Source organism: Meles meles, chromosome 2 (assembly GCF_922984935.1).
Source record: "Meles meles chromosome 2, mMelMel3.1 paternal haplotype, whole genome shotgun sequence".
Lineage (NCBI taxonomy): Eukaryota > Metazoa > Chordata > Mammalia > Carnivora > Mustelidae > Meles > Meles meles.
The window spans coordinates 109,931,870-109,948,844 of NC_060067.1; the positions used below are offsets into that span (position 1 = coordinate 109,931,870).

General features: G+C 36.4%; 1 protein-coding gene across 1 annotated transcript in view; it reads right to left on the minus strand.

The window, feature by feature from the left end:
* Positions 1 to 16,975, minus strand: part of LOC123931091 (microsomal triglyceride transfer protein) — a 46,966-nt gene that overhangs the window by 15,534 nt on the left and 14,457 nt on the right. The window contains exons 6-11 of the mRNA XM_045987845.1: positions 16,477 to 16,616; positions 14,628 to 14,778; positions 12,317 to 12,474; positions 7,773 to 7,941; positions 6,844 to 6,951; positions 1,264 to 1,476 (exon numbers count right to left, since the gene is read on the minus strand). Of these exons, the coding sequence (XP_045843801.1) occupies positions 1,264 to 1,476; positions 6,844 to 6,951; positions 7,773 to 7,941; positions 12,317 to 12,474; positions 14,628 to 14,778; positions 16,477 to 16,616 (939 nt within the window). The remainder of the gene's footprint in view (positions 1 to 1,263; positions 1,477 to 6,843; positions 6,952 to 7,772; positions 7,942 to 12,316; positions 12,475 to 14,627; positions 14,779 to 16,476; positions 16,617 to 16,975) is intronic.

Sequence of the window (16,975 nt, forward strand, 5' to 3'; positions counted from 1 at the left end):
ACCTTCGTTAGGCATGGCATGAATGAGAACCTTTTTGTAAGCTGAGATTTTTGAATCCCATTTGTTATTGCAGCATATCATGGCATTACCTAACTAATATCGATTTTTAAAGATGGTAACTGGGGAGCGATGACTCTAGTAACTGATATTTCCTTCCAATGAAGTCCCTCAGGATCTTTCCTTATCCTTTTTTACAAAATTAATAAACTTCATTTTTTAGGGCACGTTTAGGTTCACAACAAAACCAAGCTGGAAGTACAGAAAGTTCCTCTACACCCCTTGCTTCTTGTCTCCCCCTACCCAGTACACAATCAACCTCCCCTTCCATTAGCATCCTGCTCCACAGTCGTACATTTGTTATAGTTCACAGACTTATACTGACACATCATTGTCACCCAAAGTCCACAAGTTACATTAAGGAACCCTTTTCTTAAGAAAACATTAACACCAAAAAAAAAAAAAAAAAAAATCTGCCAAAATGATGGCATTCTGTGGCAATAAATAATGGCAACAAATGATTTTGTTCATTATCAGCATTGCCTAACAATATGTGATATGACCAGGGGAGGTTTTATACTAGGCATTTATAAATAGTTCTCTCAATTCCACCTCTCCCTGCTCTTTTTCAATCTCCCTGAAATATTGGCCTTATTCTCAAGCATAGAGGAGTTAAACAACTCACCTGAGCACAAACAACTGGGAAAAAATAGCCAGAATGTATAGGTCTGTCTGTCTCAAAAGCCCATGATGCTAGCTGTCATGCTTTGCAGCCTACCAACTTTGACACAAAAGTGGTAGGAAGGTGCTCAGCAGCAAACTGGAAATATCATTCTCAGCAGGCAGCCCATCTTGAGGTTTAAAAACTTTTCTGTTCTAACCCAAGTTTAATTTAGACAGCTTCCTGAAAATGCAGCTATAGGAACCAACACAGGAATTCTTAAGCCAGGATATTTCAGTGTTGAAACATTTAACAGCATCTTAAAACTTATGGAAGTAAAGGTATTTCTGGAAAGAATTTGTTTCTTAAAATAAGAGGATGTGCTTCAATATTTATGCTTTAGGATACAGGACATTATCTGTTCAAAATGTAAGGCTGCTTCAGAATAGCCTTAAATTCAATTTAAGAGTTATTTTTAAACAGGAAAGAGAGATCGTTAGTTTGGGGGGGAAAGAGACTGACTTCAGAGAACTTTGTATTTGACTCAAGTTTAGACAGCCATCTTTTCCTTCTATAAATGTTGCAAATACTCTTGGAGAATTTACCTCATCAGTTATGAAACGGACATCGTATCTCTGGAGCGTAGTGGTGGCAAGGTGGCTGATGGGCCCTTCCCCTGCCTCTGCATACTTCAGAAGGAGTGGGATGCCTTCTGGGAGCAGCGCATTCTTCAGAGACAGGAGGTACATCCTGATGTCCTCTTTTTTCTCTGCTCTTTCAAGTCCTCCCAGGATTAACTTCTTGGCTTCTACCACTGCCTAAAAAAATCACATACCACCTCAGACATATGTATAATCATATATTAAATAAGGCTTGGACAAGACTGGCTTCACTCTTGGGTCCAAGAAAACAACCCAAAGTGTTAGAAAGTTTTGCACTAGTTGGCTGACCAAGACACACAATGAAAATGGACAAGTATACTTGACGAAGGTGTTGTGTGTTTTTTTTTTAAATGCACATGCTAACATATTCTTAAGAAGGAATTAGTACAATAATTGATATATCTACTTTTGAACACATTCTGAATGTATAAAGTGATTTTTAAGAGTCCTTTGTGATTGGTTAGTCATAAAATTGCCTGTTCATTGAACTTCTAAAGCAGCAATTAGATGGCATGTAAGTGATTCCACATACATTTTCTTAAGTAACAATTTGGTGAAGGTACTAGAACTTGACCATAAGATCTCATTCTAAATGTTTAAAAAATGATTGTTTCCACCTGAATCCAAATTTGATTAATGCTACCATACAGTTCAAAAAATATTTCTCGAATATCTTCTATGTGGCAAACACTTTTTTGGAAAAGCTAGGTACTTTTCTGGCCTAGGGGGGGAAAAGAATTGAGTATAAGTTAATAATTTAATGGAAAAGCAAATTACAAAGAGAGACACCTAGATCCCGGTCTTTGCCATTACATATGTTTTAAGGGATTCAGTTTCATCTTTAAAGATTCTTAGGGTCTAATCCATCCATAGGGTTTGCAAATTTTGAAATTAGGCAGCAGGTACACAGACACACACACATACAATAAAGGAGAGAGAGAGAGAGTGGGAGATAGAGGTGAGGAAAGATATAAAAGGTCCCCAAATAGAAGGAAAGGTACTAAATTTCATGTATAATCAGAGAAATGTTACTTCTCAACTATCAGATTGATTAAAAATTCAAAGGTTTGATAACATACTTTCCTATTGAAGCTATGGGGAAATAGGCATTCTCTTGCATTATTGGTAAAAGCATAAAATGGTACAATTCCTAAGGAAGATAATTGGCAAAAGCTAACATATCCACATCTTGTTCCAGCAACCCTAGCCAACAATAAGAAAAAATCTCCAACAATAAGAAAAAATGCCTACATGCATTTTCATGCAAGACCATTCATCTCAGCATGATTTTTAATCACAAAGTAGTAGAAACCATCTCATGACCATATGCAGGAGATTCTGAATACACCGGTCCATAGACATAGTGGAATACTAGGCAGTTATGAAAAAGAATGAGAAGGATCTCTGAGGATCGGTATGCGGTAATTTCCAGGATATACCGTTAAGTGGAAAGAATAAGCTACAAAAGTGTATATATAGAATGCTGTATTTTGTGAAAGAAAAAAAAAAAGGAAAACATGTGTACCTCTGCTTACTGTTGCAAAAAGAACCACAAGAAGGAGAAACCAAAAACTAATGACAACAGGTACATGGAGGAAGCAGGCGAGAAAGGGTGGAAGGGCTAGGAAAGGGAACGGGACCCCTTTGAGAGAACGTAGTTTTGACTTCTAACCATGTTAATATTTCCCATATACAAGAAATAAAATTAAGTCAACAGGGATGGAAGATTGCCAAAATTGAATTCAAACAGAAACAAACAAACATAAGTATATATCAAATATAATTAATTAATTAAACATAATTAAACAGAAGAGAATAACAAAGACTTGATGCAAGAAACTTAGAATAGAGAACTCTGACGGTACACATTTAGTGGGCTACATCCTAAAAACAAAAGAGCTGTGATGAAGTCTTAAACTTTATTTAGTTTGACTTTAGTAGCAATACTGGTGTAGCAATTCCAAAACTATTTTGTGTGTGTTTTAGGTTTGAGCAAATGAATTTTAATATATTGTTCTTGAACACCAAAGTTCTCTCTGTAGGAGAAGGAAGATAAACGTATGGAATGGAAGGAGAAAAAGAAGCTTGTTGCATTGGACTGGAATTAAAGATAGCAGTATGAACTCACCATCTAATAAGTATATATATATGTACTTTGTCCATCGTAAGGGCCTACATGCAACAGTATTCACGTAGTAAGAACTAAAAGCATTTAGGGGTAAAATGCCAGATGTCTGCAACTCACTCTCACATAGTTGAATCAAAATAGAAATAAATTGAGATAAAACAATGAGATAATGGAAATATGCAAGATGTTAAAAACTGGCAAATCCAGGTGAAGGAAACACAGATGTTCATGGAATTATGCTATTCTTCTTACTCTATCCTTTTCTGTAGGTTTGAATCTTTTCAAATACACATTTAAGGAAAAATGAAATTACGATGCAAGCAGGTCAACACATAACAAAAAACTAATAAAAAAGAAATAGGGGACTTTGCACTCAGTGAGTAAACTTGTCTAGCTGTCACTCTGACTGCCATGGGGTAGGCAAGAAATTTCATGCTAGTAAATGCTCAAAAACTTTAGCATTCGATAGTATGGCAGGTACCTTTTGGGCAGTCAGAGCATTGTATGCCCAGTAAATACCCTAAATTTTTCCTGAGAATACATCATTTTCTTTCTATTCATATGTCTTCAAACTGAGCTATAGGTAGATGAATATTCCACAGCAGAACGTTGAAACACAAACGTGAACATTTACAACAATCCATCTGATGGTTAATTATCTTCAAAGATGCATTTTTTAAAAAGTTGTCCCAAGATATTAACAAAATTGATTGACAGTGAAAGGGGATAGTCTTAAGCTCCCTACAAGATAACTTTAAAGATGTGATGAGAACTTGGCTATCCTGTTTTCAGCAAAACTTTACATTTAATCCTTTGTTCAGTTTCCTTCTTATTCTACATTCTTCTCTCTCCCAAGGTTGCAGCCACTCTGTTCCTGGCCCTAACTCCTCTTCTGGGCTACAGGTGGCTACGGCCATCTGTCTTTTGGACAATTCAACTTGGTGACCCAGAAGATTTCAAAATTAACATGGAGAAAACAAATTCATAGCTCTACCCACCTCCCAATCCCAAACTAGGTTCTATAACCCGTGGTAGTACCACACCTAGTACCCTACCCTGGAACCTTACTCGTCATCCAGCTTCTTACCTCTCTCACACTCCCCACATCCAATCAGTCACTGAGTACTATTAAATCTACCTCCTAACTGACTCTTGAATCTGTCTCCTTCTCTCATCTTACTGCCACTGTGTGAACTTTACTAATTCTTGTCTTGTTGTTGCAAATATTTCCAATCAGATCTTGCTGGCTCTAATCCAATCAACAGCTGGTCCCTGCACTCTGATTCTTTCTAAATAAGAAAAAAAAAATCCGAGCATCTCATTCACCTGTAAAAATACACCATTCTCCCCTCTCTCTGCGGAGTGATGGCCGGACTCATTAGCTTCTCATTAATAAAGATCCTACTTATTTTCTCTCTTCCCTTCTTTCCTGTAGCTCTACTCTCACCTATCTGCTCCACTAATATGAATACTTTGTGCTCCAGCTCCACAGAATTTCTCACTGTTCTCAGGCATACCCGACTCATTCTGACTTTGGGCCTTTTCATGCATTGTTGTGTTTCTCCTAGAATGTCCTTCATTCCATACTATCGTGTCTTTACCTAAAAAGCTCTTCTAGACAAAGCTCAAATACTACTATTTTGGTGAAATTTTCCCCAGCACCCCCAAAAAGAAGAGTTTGCTATATATTCTCTATTCTCAGAGCACTTTGTTTATATTTCAATGTTATTTTTTTGTTTCTATTTGATAAAAGGACTGGGAGTTCTCTGAAGATGGTAGAATATCTATGTATCTTTATATTAAGTGACTAATAATAATAAGCACAGAGTAGATGCTTATTAAATTCTGCTGAATGGATGTTTCATATATGAATTCTGTCTTTAGTCAAGATATTTGATATGCGATTACCGAAGTAAATCAGCTATTCAAATAATTATAGAAATTGAAAAAATATCTAAGCGGTCATAGTTCTTTGATGTCATAGAAGTAATACAAATTTGATCTCTGCCAGAACTCAAAAGGCTGAGGTTCAAACATTTTCAATGCCATTTCTTTTTTTTAGTAATCTTTCTCGTACTTAATTTATATTCTAGTTTAGGTTGCCTCTTTGGGCACTATTTCAAGAATGTTCTCCCTATTATTTTGAAGAGCAAGCACTCAGCAAGGAAAATAATATAGTGGTGTCTTTTTTGAGAGAGAAGAAAAATGCTGACTAGAAGCTGACTGTATAATAAATGTGGACCAAAAAAAGATTTTTTTATATATTCAGCATCTTTAATCTATTTGCATTATAGAAAGATAGGCTGCTTTGGATATTAATCCATTTGGATTTTCTATATCTAGTTATGCTTACAAAGTAAGGTTTTGGTTTCCTATGAGAAAGATGTTAAAATTAGTAGTCCACTCAGACAAATGGAGAAGCTTTGAGCAAATGAAATTAAAAACAAAATGTAAAATTCTGGATAATTAGAAGTAACTAAATTCCCTCCGTCAAAACTCAAAACTGCACACCACACTTATTATAAAGCTCTCCTCAGGGCACCGCTGTCAGTCAGTTAAGGATCTGACTCTTTGTTTCTGCTCAGGTCATGATCTCAGGATTGTGAGATCGAGCCCCGCATAGGCCTCCATGCTCAGTGTGGGGTCTGCTTGGGATTCTCTCCCCTCTCCCTTTGCCATTTCTGCTCATACTCTCCTTCCCTGTCTAAAATAAATAAATAAACCTTTAAAAAGAAAAGTTCTCCTCAGGGGCCTGGGTGTCTCAGGGTTAAGCCTCTGCCTTTGGCTCAGGTCATGATTTCAGGGTCCTGGAATCGAGCCCTGCATCAGGCTCTCTACTCGGCAGGGAGCCTGCTCCCCCGCCCCCACTTGCCTCTTTGCTTACTTGTGATCTCTCTCTCTCTCTCTTTCTCTCTGTCAAATAAATAAATAAAATCTTTTAAAAAAATAAAAGAAAAGAAAACTTCTCCTCTAGGAGATAGCCCTAGAGTCTAACATTTTTCTGAGGAAAAGGACTATACCATACAAGCCACTGAAAGCCACATATGTAGTGGGCACTCAATAAACATATATTGGTAAGGGAGTAATAGACTATTCACTCTTTAGGAAGTATTTGTTGAACATTATTATGCATCAGTTATTATTTTAAGCAATTGGTATTAATAAGACAAAGATACATTTCTGTATGGAGATTACATTTCAGTGAGAGACAGAAATAAGCAATAAATGTCACGAATAAATGAACTGTAAAGTATGCTAGATGACAATAACTGCTATGAAATAGAGAAAGTGGAGTAGGGTAAGGGAGATTAGGAGTGCCAGTGATAGGCAGCCCAGTGAGTATGACATAGAAAGATATGGAACTGCACAACACATGAGACTGGATTTGCACTTACTTTGAGTTTGCAGCCTTCATTCTGACACAGCTTCCTGACGAGGGCCCCAGCGATGATCATAACAGTTTCTCTGATGTCATCGCTCCCAAAGGAACCTTTGAACTTACTCTATTAGCCAGAGTAATTGGTAAACAGAGGTAAAATAGGTTATCAAAACATTTAAGCATTTCCATGGGACAATTTTAGAAACATTTTTTTCAAGAAGCAAAGTAACCAATATCTAAGGAAAATGTTTTATGTTCCTTAATAGCAAATTCAAAATTTTGATTTGGCAACACATACAAATTCACTTTCTAACCTTGAATTGAAGACTTAATAGAATCTCTTCTCTCCACATCTTCTTAACATGAGTCTATGAGCTCCTGAGGGGTTTATGGACTGTGTTCACTGTGTCAGTGAACCAAAAACATTTAAAATTTTGCATATGAGTGAAGAGGAGCTTCATGGTTTTATCAGGTCCTCAAATGGTCCCATTTTCCAAAAAGATATGAATTATTCCACTAGATTGTAAGTGGATAAGAGCGCATTTTGTTTTTAAATCTTGGACCCAAGAGAAGTCTATCTTTTGTTTCCAATACAAATTTTTTTGTATTGGAAGAATTGTATCTCTTCAACGTATTGTGTATTAAATGCCAAGAAGAATTTTGAGGTCAAAACAAATCTTTTAAAATCAATTTCTGAAGCATAACCAAGAGTCATCTCCTCTCAAATTTTGTTCTATGTCATATTATATGATAAGTGAATATAATCTTTAAATTTCCTTATAATACAGTTTATGTTATTTTAAAGGAATTGCAAAGAAGACACTATGCGAAACAGTTCACTAGTTAATGGATTAATGGATAGAAAATAATCCAATCATTGCCTAAATTCTTAATGAACTTTTTAGTAGTGAGAGCCTTTATTTTCCCAGTGTTCACTTGACTTACAATGAGGGCTCTCAGGAGTTCTTCATCGGGATGGGAGGCAAATCCACAGGCATAGAGAAACCTCTCCTGGAGTATAACACTACTGTCACTTTTGAAATCCAAAAAGTCCAAAATAGCATCTAATGAGTCTGAAGTCTGAGCAGAGGTGACAGCGTCCACCAGTTGAGGCCTACAAAAAAGGAGAGTCATGGATATCAATATTCAGTGTGCTTAAGGCATTATTTAAATCTCTACCAGTCACAGACTCTCCATTAATTTAATTCCTAAAGAAGTGAAATTTTTTAATATAAACAAAAAATGATGGGGGTCTGTGGGTGGCTCAGTGGGTTAAGCCTTTGCCTTTAGCTCAAGTCGTGATCCCAGGGTCCTGGGATTGAGCCCCCAACAGGCTCTCTGCTCAGCGGAGAGCCTGCTTCCCCCTCTCTTTCTGCCTGCTATTCTGCCGACTTGTGACCTCTCTCTCTGTGTCAAATAAATAAATAAAATCTTTTTAAAAATAAACAAAAAATGAATAACTTCCTCAAAAATACCCCCCATTTTATTTTAAACCTTTCCTTTAATGACTCTCTAATTCAATGTATACTCAGAATATAGAAACTAATTTTAGTGTAATAGCCTAAACCAAACATAATTTGGAAATTTATATGTCAAAATTATACATGCAAAATTATAAATTAGGTTCAAATCCTTTTCTCTATAAGTAAGACATCAGAGTTATTGATCTCAAATATTGATTCTCTTTTGTCTAATTAGCTTTGCAAATGTACACATTTCTCAAATGCCTAGTTTAACTCAGGCAGTATTATTTAAAGAAAAGATGGGAAATCCTTTTAATTTTAATTTTTATCTGAGGGAGAAGATGTTGTTCTTTTTTTCTAAAAATAAAAAATATCATGGTATAGTTACCATGTTCATGTTCAATGTTCAGCCATAATGGTTATGTGTGGACAGAGTAGAACTCCTATAGGCAAGTTCTAATTACATACACCGGTTGTCAGGAATCTGGTTGAGTCTGGGATGCTAAAATTTCTGAAACTATTTGTCATACTGATGAATATATTATGAATGTAAGTTTGTTCCACATCGTATAAACACACCATACATGTGTTTAGTGCTTTATACTTAAAAAAAAAAAAGAAAGAAACACTTGCACTCTATCATTTTGTTCCTATCAATCAAAAACCTAGTAGTGAATGAAGGAGAGACTGAGAGAGAATACTTATTAGGTGCCTATTACACAAGTACTGCACCAGAAATTTTAGGTATGCAACTTCTCTTTTGCTTTCATTTCTTTGTCTGTAAGGCAGGGCTAAAAATAGTGGTTACCTTAGAATTGTTGGGAGGATTAGATTACATAATCTATGCAGAGTGCTTAGAACACTTGATAAATATATGCTGTTAATAATACAAATATTTCATTTAACCCATGAGACATCTCTGTCAATATTCCCCCTTACATATGAGGAAACAGACTCAGAGATGTTAACGGCCCCTAGCTGTGAAGCGTATAGCTGAGGTTGACACTCAGGTTTTTCTGACTCTGTAATCCATCGTCTGTTAAATACATTAGTGTTTCCCAAAGTGTTGTTTTTTTTTTTTTTTTCCATGTGATTCTATTCCTATGAAATGCTGTAAGGAAAGGGATCTTCAAGATTATTTAAGTTTAGAAAATGTTTAAGTAAACTTATATGTAATAATTTACAATTGGAGATGTTGAAAATTTCTGCAGCCAAGAGAATTATTTAATTTGGTTTCACCCAGCATTTTTCCAACTCAGCTGCTCACAGAATTATTTCCTTTTGGCATACTTGGTAATATTTTGCAAATTACAAGGTACACACAACGGACACTTTGAGAAATGTTTTATTCCACCACCCTGTCTTTCACTATGCTATAATAAATAGAAGGAATCATTCTCCGTATTATACAGACATTAGAAGTGAGGATTGGAGAGGCTAAAAGTAAACAATTTGCTCAAAGATTGTACGCTGTTGGAGGTCAAAATTAAAAACCAGGTCTCCCAAAATTAAAAACTTGCCTGGGTGGCTCAGTCAGTTAGGTGTTGACTCTTGACTTCTGCTCAGGTCATGATCTCAGGGTCCTGGGAATGCATCCCCTGTGGGGCTCCCTGCCCAGTGCGGAGTCTACTTGAGACTCTCTCCCTCTGCTCCTCCCCCTGCTCACTCTCACTCTCTCTCTCTCAAATAAATAAACATTAAAAAAAAAAAAACGAAACTAAACTAGGTCTTCTGATTTTAGTTCATCCTAGTATCCTTTCTATTACACTATATTACCTGTGGATTCATATTATATAGTACAATATTACATAAATACGAGTATTCCCTGTTTTTCCAAAGTTTGTGTTAGGCTACTTTGCTTTTACAAAAGACCTACATTAGTACCTGTTTTTGGTAACCAGAAGAAATCTGAAGAGGATTTTTGATTTTACAAAAAAAAAAAAGTTAAAAACAAAATAGCCTTCAACATGTTTTGTAGCAAGCCCATTATAAAGGCAGTGTGCCCCCTGAACAGCATATGGTCACACAAATCCCCTTCCCTGGGACCTACACTCAGCATCTCAGCATCAGGCCACCATAGCTTAGAACTGTGTCTATGAGCATCTGGGCTATATCTCCATTTATTTTGTGTATCCATTTGCAAGATGTGTTCTAAGGTATCAGAAAAACCTAAGAGATATCTTTTTTTTTTTTTGGTCTGAAAATGCTCAAAAATTTTCCATGTAAATTAATGGTAATTCTTTGCTTAACACCATTTTGGGTTACAAAAGGTTTCATAGGAAGGCTTCACTTTTGGGTAGCGGAAGAAACCTGTAATCTGATTTAGAAACTACATCATGAAATTATCCAAATAATTGTTATCTTAAGGTTTTTAGGATACAAATAAGGTTAAAGTTTAAGTCAATCTCCATTCTAAACTAATATCAATTTCTTTAACTTTTCTTGTCAGTATCTTTTATCTTTGCCTTTCCTATAAAGATAAATCACCCTACAAATATACTTTAAAGTTCTATGATTAAAACAGGAGTCTGAGAATCTCTGATTTTGTGTATTTTTCAACTTCTGGTTTAAATATTTATTTTTTGAAGACAGCAACCAACTTTGGTTAGTCATATGGAATTCCTATCAATTTTAAAAATGTCCTCGAGGCAAGTAAATAACAAATAGAATCAAGAATGAACAACTTCTTGGGGCACCTGGGTGGCTCAGAGGGTTAAAGCCTCTGCCTTCGGTTCAGGTCGTGATCCCAGGGTCCTGGGATCGAGCCCCGCATCAGGCTCTCTCCTTGGTGGGGAGCCTGCTTCCTCCTCTCTCTCTCTGCCTGCCTCTCTGCCTACTTGTGATCTCTCTCTGTCGAATAAATAGATAAAATCTTTAAAAAAAAAAAAAAAAAGAATGAACAACTTCTTGAAAAAAATCTCAATTCTCTTCTTGGAGAACTGAGTTCTTTGAACTCAGTGACAACAGCTACTGGTACTGTGTGTATGTTTGTGTGTGTGTGTGTGTGTGTGTGTGTGTGTGTGTGTGTGTGTGTGTATAAGTTGGCCAATTTCCATTTTTTATTATGTTAATGGCTATTTTTGACTGTCAAATTAATTGAGCCACTTTCTTTATCATTAGGGTAATTAGTACCATACAGCTGAATTTGTATGTACAAATTCTATGTTACAGACAAAAACCACTTGCATTTACAAAGTAAATCTGAGAATTAAGTCAACTCTCTTTATTATGCATGTCAATGAATCACACTTGCAGCAAACATTCAAATAATGCACAGATTTCTTTTTTCTAGATCCTTTTGACTATTTCCCTAGTTCTCAATTTTTCTTTTTTTTTCTTTTTTAAAGATTTTATTTATTTATTTGACAGAGAGAGAGAGAGAGAGAGAAAGGCGACAAGTAGGCAGAAAGGCAGGCAAAGAGAGAGAGGAGGAAGCAGGCTCCCTGCCGAAGAGAGAGCCTGATGTGGGGCTTGATCCCAGGACCCTAAGATCATGACCTGAGCTGAAGGCAGAGGCTTAACCCACTGAGCCACCCAAGGCACCCAATTGACCCCTCAATTTTTCTATATAAAAAATGGTTTTGATGCATATGATCTTTAATAAAATCACATTTTTCAATTGAAAAGTCATACTCTTTTTCTGTTTTTATAATCAACTCCAGAATCTTTTCGAATGTAAATTAATAGGTCCACACACAGGGAGGCAGCACATGCATCCTGGGGTCAAGATGAAGCCCTGTCCTCCCTTATCTATGTACCAATTTAGACCCGATTTAAACTCATAAACACTCAAAAAATGTTCATTCTGACTCACTGCCAAAACTTTGTTCTCACATATTTCTGGCCAAGTGATTGTTAAATTACTGTATCGTGGCATAATAACTCTTTGATGAAAATGCAAAAACAACACAGTAATTGATTTGGAAGTTGGGCGGTTGGTTAAAAGGGGTCTTTCTTGCTTAAGAAGAATGCAATAACCCAGAAATGCTTTTCTACAGACAACCCGCACCAGATTCAGGAACTTACAACACTTCCTTGCTTTCAGCCTTGAGGATCTGGAGGATCTCTTCTCTTCTTGCCGTCCGGAGATGCTGAATAAAGGCCAGGAAGCTTCTGACAGCCTCAGCCTTGGAGAGGTTGTCAGGCTGCAGGTGTTTTCTGGTCGACTGCCAGTGCTCCGCCAGCTGAAAGAAACCAGGCTGCAGGCTCATACCACTTTCGGGATTCTGAACATCCACATTGTCAAGGGATGCTCTCCCCAGAAAGAAAGCTTGCCTTGTAACTGACAAGCAAAAGAAGGTTTTTGTGTCTTACCTCCATATCCCTGATTGCCACCTGCCCCCTCACATTCCTGTGACTCTCAGAGACAAATCTAGAGGCCTCCTGAACCCCTGTACTATTCTTCTGCAAGAGGACCATTTTTGACTGTTAGTACTTAGCTCCAAAGAACCAAGGCTTCCGGGCCTATAAGGTCATTCGTTACACCAAGGGAATTAGACCCAAGGCCAGGCTCTGACGACCATCCTTCAATTGCGCAGAATTTTCTTTAAGGGCAGGAGATGTTGGAAGGGGGGAAAACATAAAATTGCTGAATAACTGTGTCAGGTTTTTTATGTACTGCGACCTCACTGAAAATTAGTCTTCGTAATAACTTGAGCTCCCTATTCTATCTCTTCATTTTATTGTTTTTATGAAATGCAATGTTTAACTATGCTAAGGTCTGAACGGTTCATTACTTGCATGTTAAGCAGAGTAGTATTTAGATGAAAGTATTCTCATACTATTGTTATTCTATCATGATTTTAACAATAGTAAATAATTCTAATTAGTGATATTCTGGCTTTGAAATGATTGATTTTCAAATCAATTGATTTTTCATAGTTTACCACTTTTCCCCTCATTGTAAAAAATGAGTTTAATCCTGTTAGTGACCTCCAGCTCTCTAATTCTGGGGTAATCAGCATTCTACTAATATTTAAATTATTCACTCCTAACAAGCAATAGACACATATTTTCTCCTTTTTAAATCCTTTTTGATTATCTAATCTTAAGAGGGTATTCTAAAGCAAAATTCCAACTATTCTTAGCTAAAGACCTACTGGGTCATTTCTGAGGGCAGAGAGCATACTAGTGTGAATTCAGATTTTTTTTCTTAAAAGGTTTGCAATGGTGACAATGTACTGAAATTGCGAAAGCAATTCCTCAAAGACAAAAACCCTTCCTGCAATAATGAAGAAGTAATTATCAAATCTAAAAATGGCTTATAATTTTTAATACATGGGGAGAGAAATTAATAGTTCACAGCATTAAAAAAGATGATTGGTTTAATCAGTCACTTTCCTAAATAATTTCCACCTTCATATGACACATTATAAAATTTACTCTGGAACATTAACTTATATATGGAAGAAAAACAAACAAAAAATGAGATTTAAGAATGATGATTCTTACTTCTTGTTTTTTCCTTAGCTCAATTTTGATAAATTTGAGAAATTAGCAATGACTTAGTGTCTTATACTTTAAGCAAATTATGACATTAGTTCTTGATAATTCTACTTCTCTGAATGCCAATAATATCCAAGGAAATGGCATTTTCTGGTAGCTACCAACAGAGCATGAAGCCAAGGGTTTGTTCTCCCGACAAGAGGCTAAGTATTAGGAAATGCTGGACCCCAACATCCTATCATCACACTGACTCATCATCACATCTGACACAGGTCATCATCACAACTGACTCATGCAATAAATGAAATTTCTCTTTGTTGGACTTAAAATGTTATGATGACCTATGCTTTTCCTTGGAGATGGGTTATCTCATTTCTGTCTGTAATGGTAAGGGAGTGGGGGTGTGGTAAAGAAAATTTTCCTAATTTAGCAGAGAGCTCAGTATCCTCTTTTAGTCCTCACATCAATACTCAGAACACTGAGCTCAGTAAAATATTTCACCTGAGGACTTACTGTTATTCAGTGGTAGAACTTTCAGGATTCAGATTCCTGTCCATGCTCTTCACACAACATGCTTTCCCCGAATTTCATTAAGCCCTTTACCCCCCACTGCATTCTAGGTATTATTATTCAGAAGCTGCCCTTAAGTCATAACATTTTTAATTTGAAATGAGTGGACGATAATTATTAGTTAATTACTGTTGGATTACACATCATCTCGGGTGCATACGGTTATGTGCTAGTGCCATTAGAATTCAGTGGTGGCTGGTAGCTCTTCATAAGCTTTCTTCAAAGAATTAACTGAAGCTTCCACTGGAAACAAAAGGAAAGTTGAATTTTAAGCCATGATTATTCCCCTGTCTGACCACCCCACGCAGTTGTTCACACTTACAGAAGGGCATCCTTTACACTCGCTCTGGAAGTTCTGTCCCACGATGGGAAGAGCCCTGTACTCTGAATCAACGGCTTTAATTATGGCTGCAACCTGCTTTCCGGGTATCAGTCTTGGGCCTGCTTCAGTGGTCTTCAGCTCTAATTTCTGCCTGCACAATCAAGGAAGAGAAATTATCACATTAGCAGCTTTCTTTTGAGTGAACAAGCTACTGATTGCCATTCTTTTGGCAAACCAGATACAAATTTCTTCACACTATGTGAGTCCGTGTCTTTCAAACTGCAGAAACCTCAAGATAATTATGAAATCTTCTTGGAACAACAATTTTACTCAAGGGCTTCAAAATCTGGGTCTGGACTTAAGAGAATACAGGGAAGAAAACTTGCTCAGATGCTAAAGAAGATACGTGTTGTCACTTCTTTTAAATTTAGCCCTGCTTTCTGAAAATATCATCCGTACAACCATTTGTTAACTAAGATAATTAGGAAATCGTATTTACTGAAAATTACTTCCACGATGTTTTTTGCCTGAAATGCTTTCTCCCACCAAGATGTAGACTGCATGCCTATCCTTGATCCTGGGCAGGACTCTGTGATTTCCCCCAACTAAGAGAGGGACAGTGGAAGAAAACTATGTGACTTCTAAGGCTAAATCTTAAAAAGGAAATTCAGCCTTCATCTGGAATGCCAGCAGCACATGTCCCTCTGGAGACTTGAGTTGCCATGTACAAAGTATGACTCCCTGAAGCTGCCATTTTGAGAGGCCACATGTTGATAAAGAGAAATGCTTGGGGAAACCATAGACGTTTCAGTCTTCCCAGTCCAGATAGCAAATAGGGGAGGGAGCAAACTTTGAACCAGCTCTGGTCAGTGACTGCCACTGCAGAATAGAGGCCAAACAAGGCATGCCTCGCTGAGCCAAGGCGAGACCCAGAATTCCGAGAAAGAATAATAAAATGACGGTTGCTTTTTGCACCACTAAATTGGTAGTGGTTTGTTGTAGGGCAGTGGAAACCTGATAGACCTGATAAGTAATTTAAAATATTTATTTTATACAAAAATACATGAAAAGAATATGGTGCAAAGCAAAATGCAAAATTCTATCCAGATGAGACTTCAAAAGAATTTTCAAGCCTTTATGGTGTGAAGCACTTCTCCCAAGACTTTGCATCCACTGCACTCTGATATTAGAGCTACTTGAGAGAAAGCGTTTGACAAGTGATGGCATAAGATAGAATATATTTAATGTTAGGAAATCTTCTAAATTAAAATCTGAAAATAACTATTCTCTTAGATTTGAAAATTCTTGTCCTTAAGCCCCTGAGAACTTCCGACCAGAGAAATTTTCTCACACTGAAATAATGGGCTTGAATACAGTATTATAAATCAAAAATACAAAAATCCTGTCATATCACTTTATGATGGAATTTTTATGTGCTTCTTAACAATAACAACAAAAATCTCAAAGAGAGAACATGCAAATGCCACCACTTTTTAACCTTACCATTGGAAAGATCGACAGAGAAATTAGAATATAAACTAGAGCAAATCAAGTAGTTTGCCTTTTTAAAATGTATATCGATTCAATAAATGATTGATACAATTTTAAATGAAATTCTATTAAAAACAGATGCCATAATTATTGTAGATGACATAAAAACTAATGGTGAATAAGATATAATCACAGTTCTCAAGAAGCTAACAGTCAAAATGAGAAAACTCTCTCTATATAACAAATACATACATAAACTATACATACATTTAGCATTTCTAACATGTATATTTAAAAGCCAAATATAATAATATATCAAAGAATAAAAAAGAGAATTTAAATATCCTCATTATCTTACTTTGATACTATATTGCCTGCAATGGTCTGTAGAAAATTCATCCGAAAAGCATGTATCTCTTCTGCGAACACAGCTATAACAAAGCTGTCTTCTATCTTATAGGTAGTAACAGATGTGGCTTTTGAAGTGACACCCAAGACCTAAATAAATAAATATGTAAGTAAATAAATATTTATAGTTGCAACAATCAGCTTTTTATCTCTGAATCAAGTCAAATAGCAAACTCTCTTCTAATTTTCAAAAGAGCTTCCTCTTAATACCTTTCCTTCACCACCCAAACTTGTAACATATGAAAATAAACCTTTTCATTTGGTATGTGTGAAACAATACCCTAAACTAAATATTATAAATGTTCCCCAATTATTTGTTACCTTATACTTCTATTATTTTTTTTTAAGATTTTATTTATTTATTTGACAGATAGAGATCACAAGTAGGCAGAGAGGCAGGCAGAGAGAGAGAGAGGGGGAAGGAGGCTCCCTGCTGAGCAGAGAGCCCA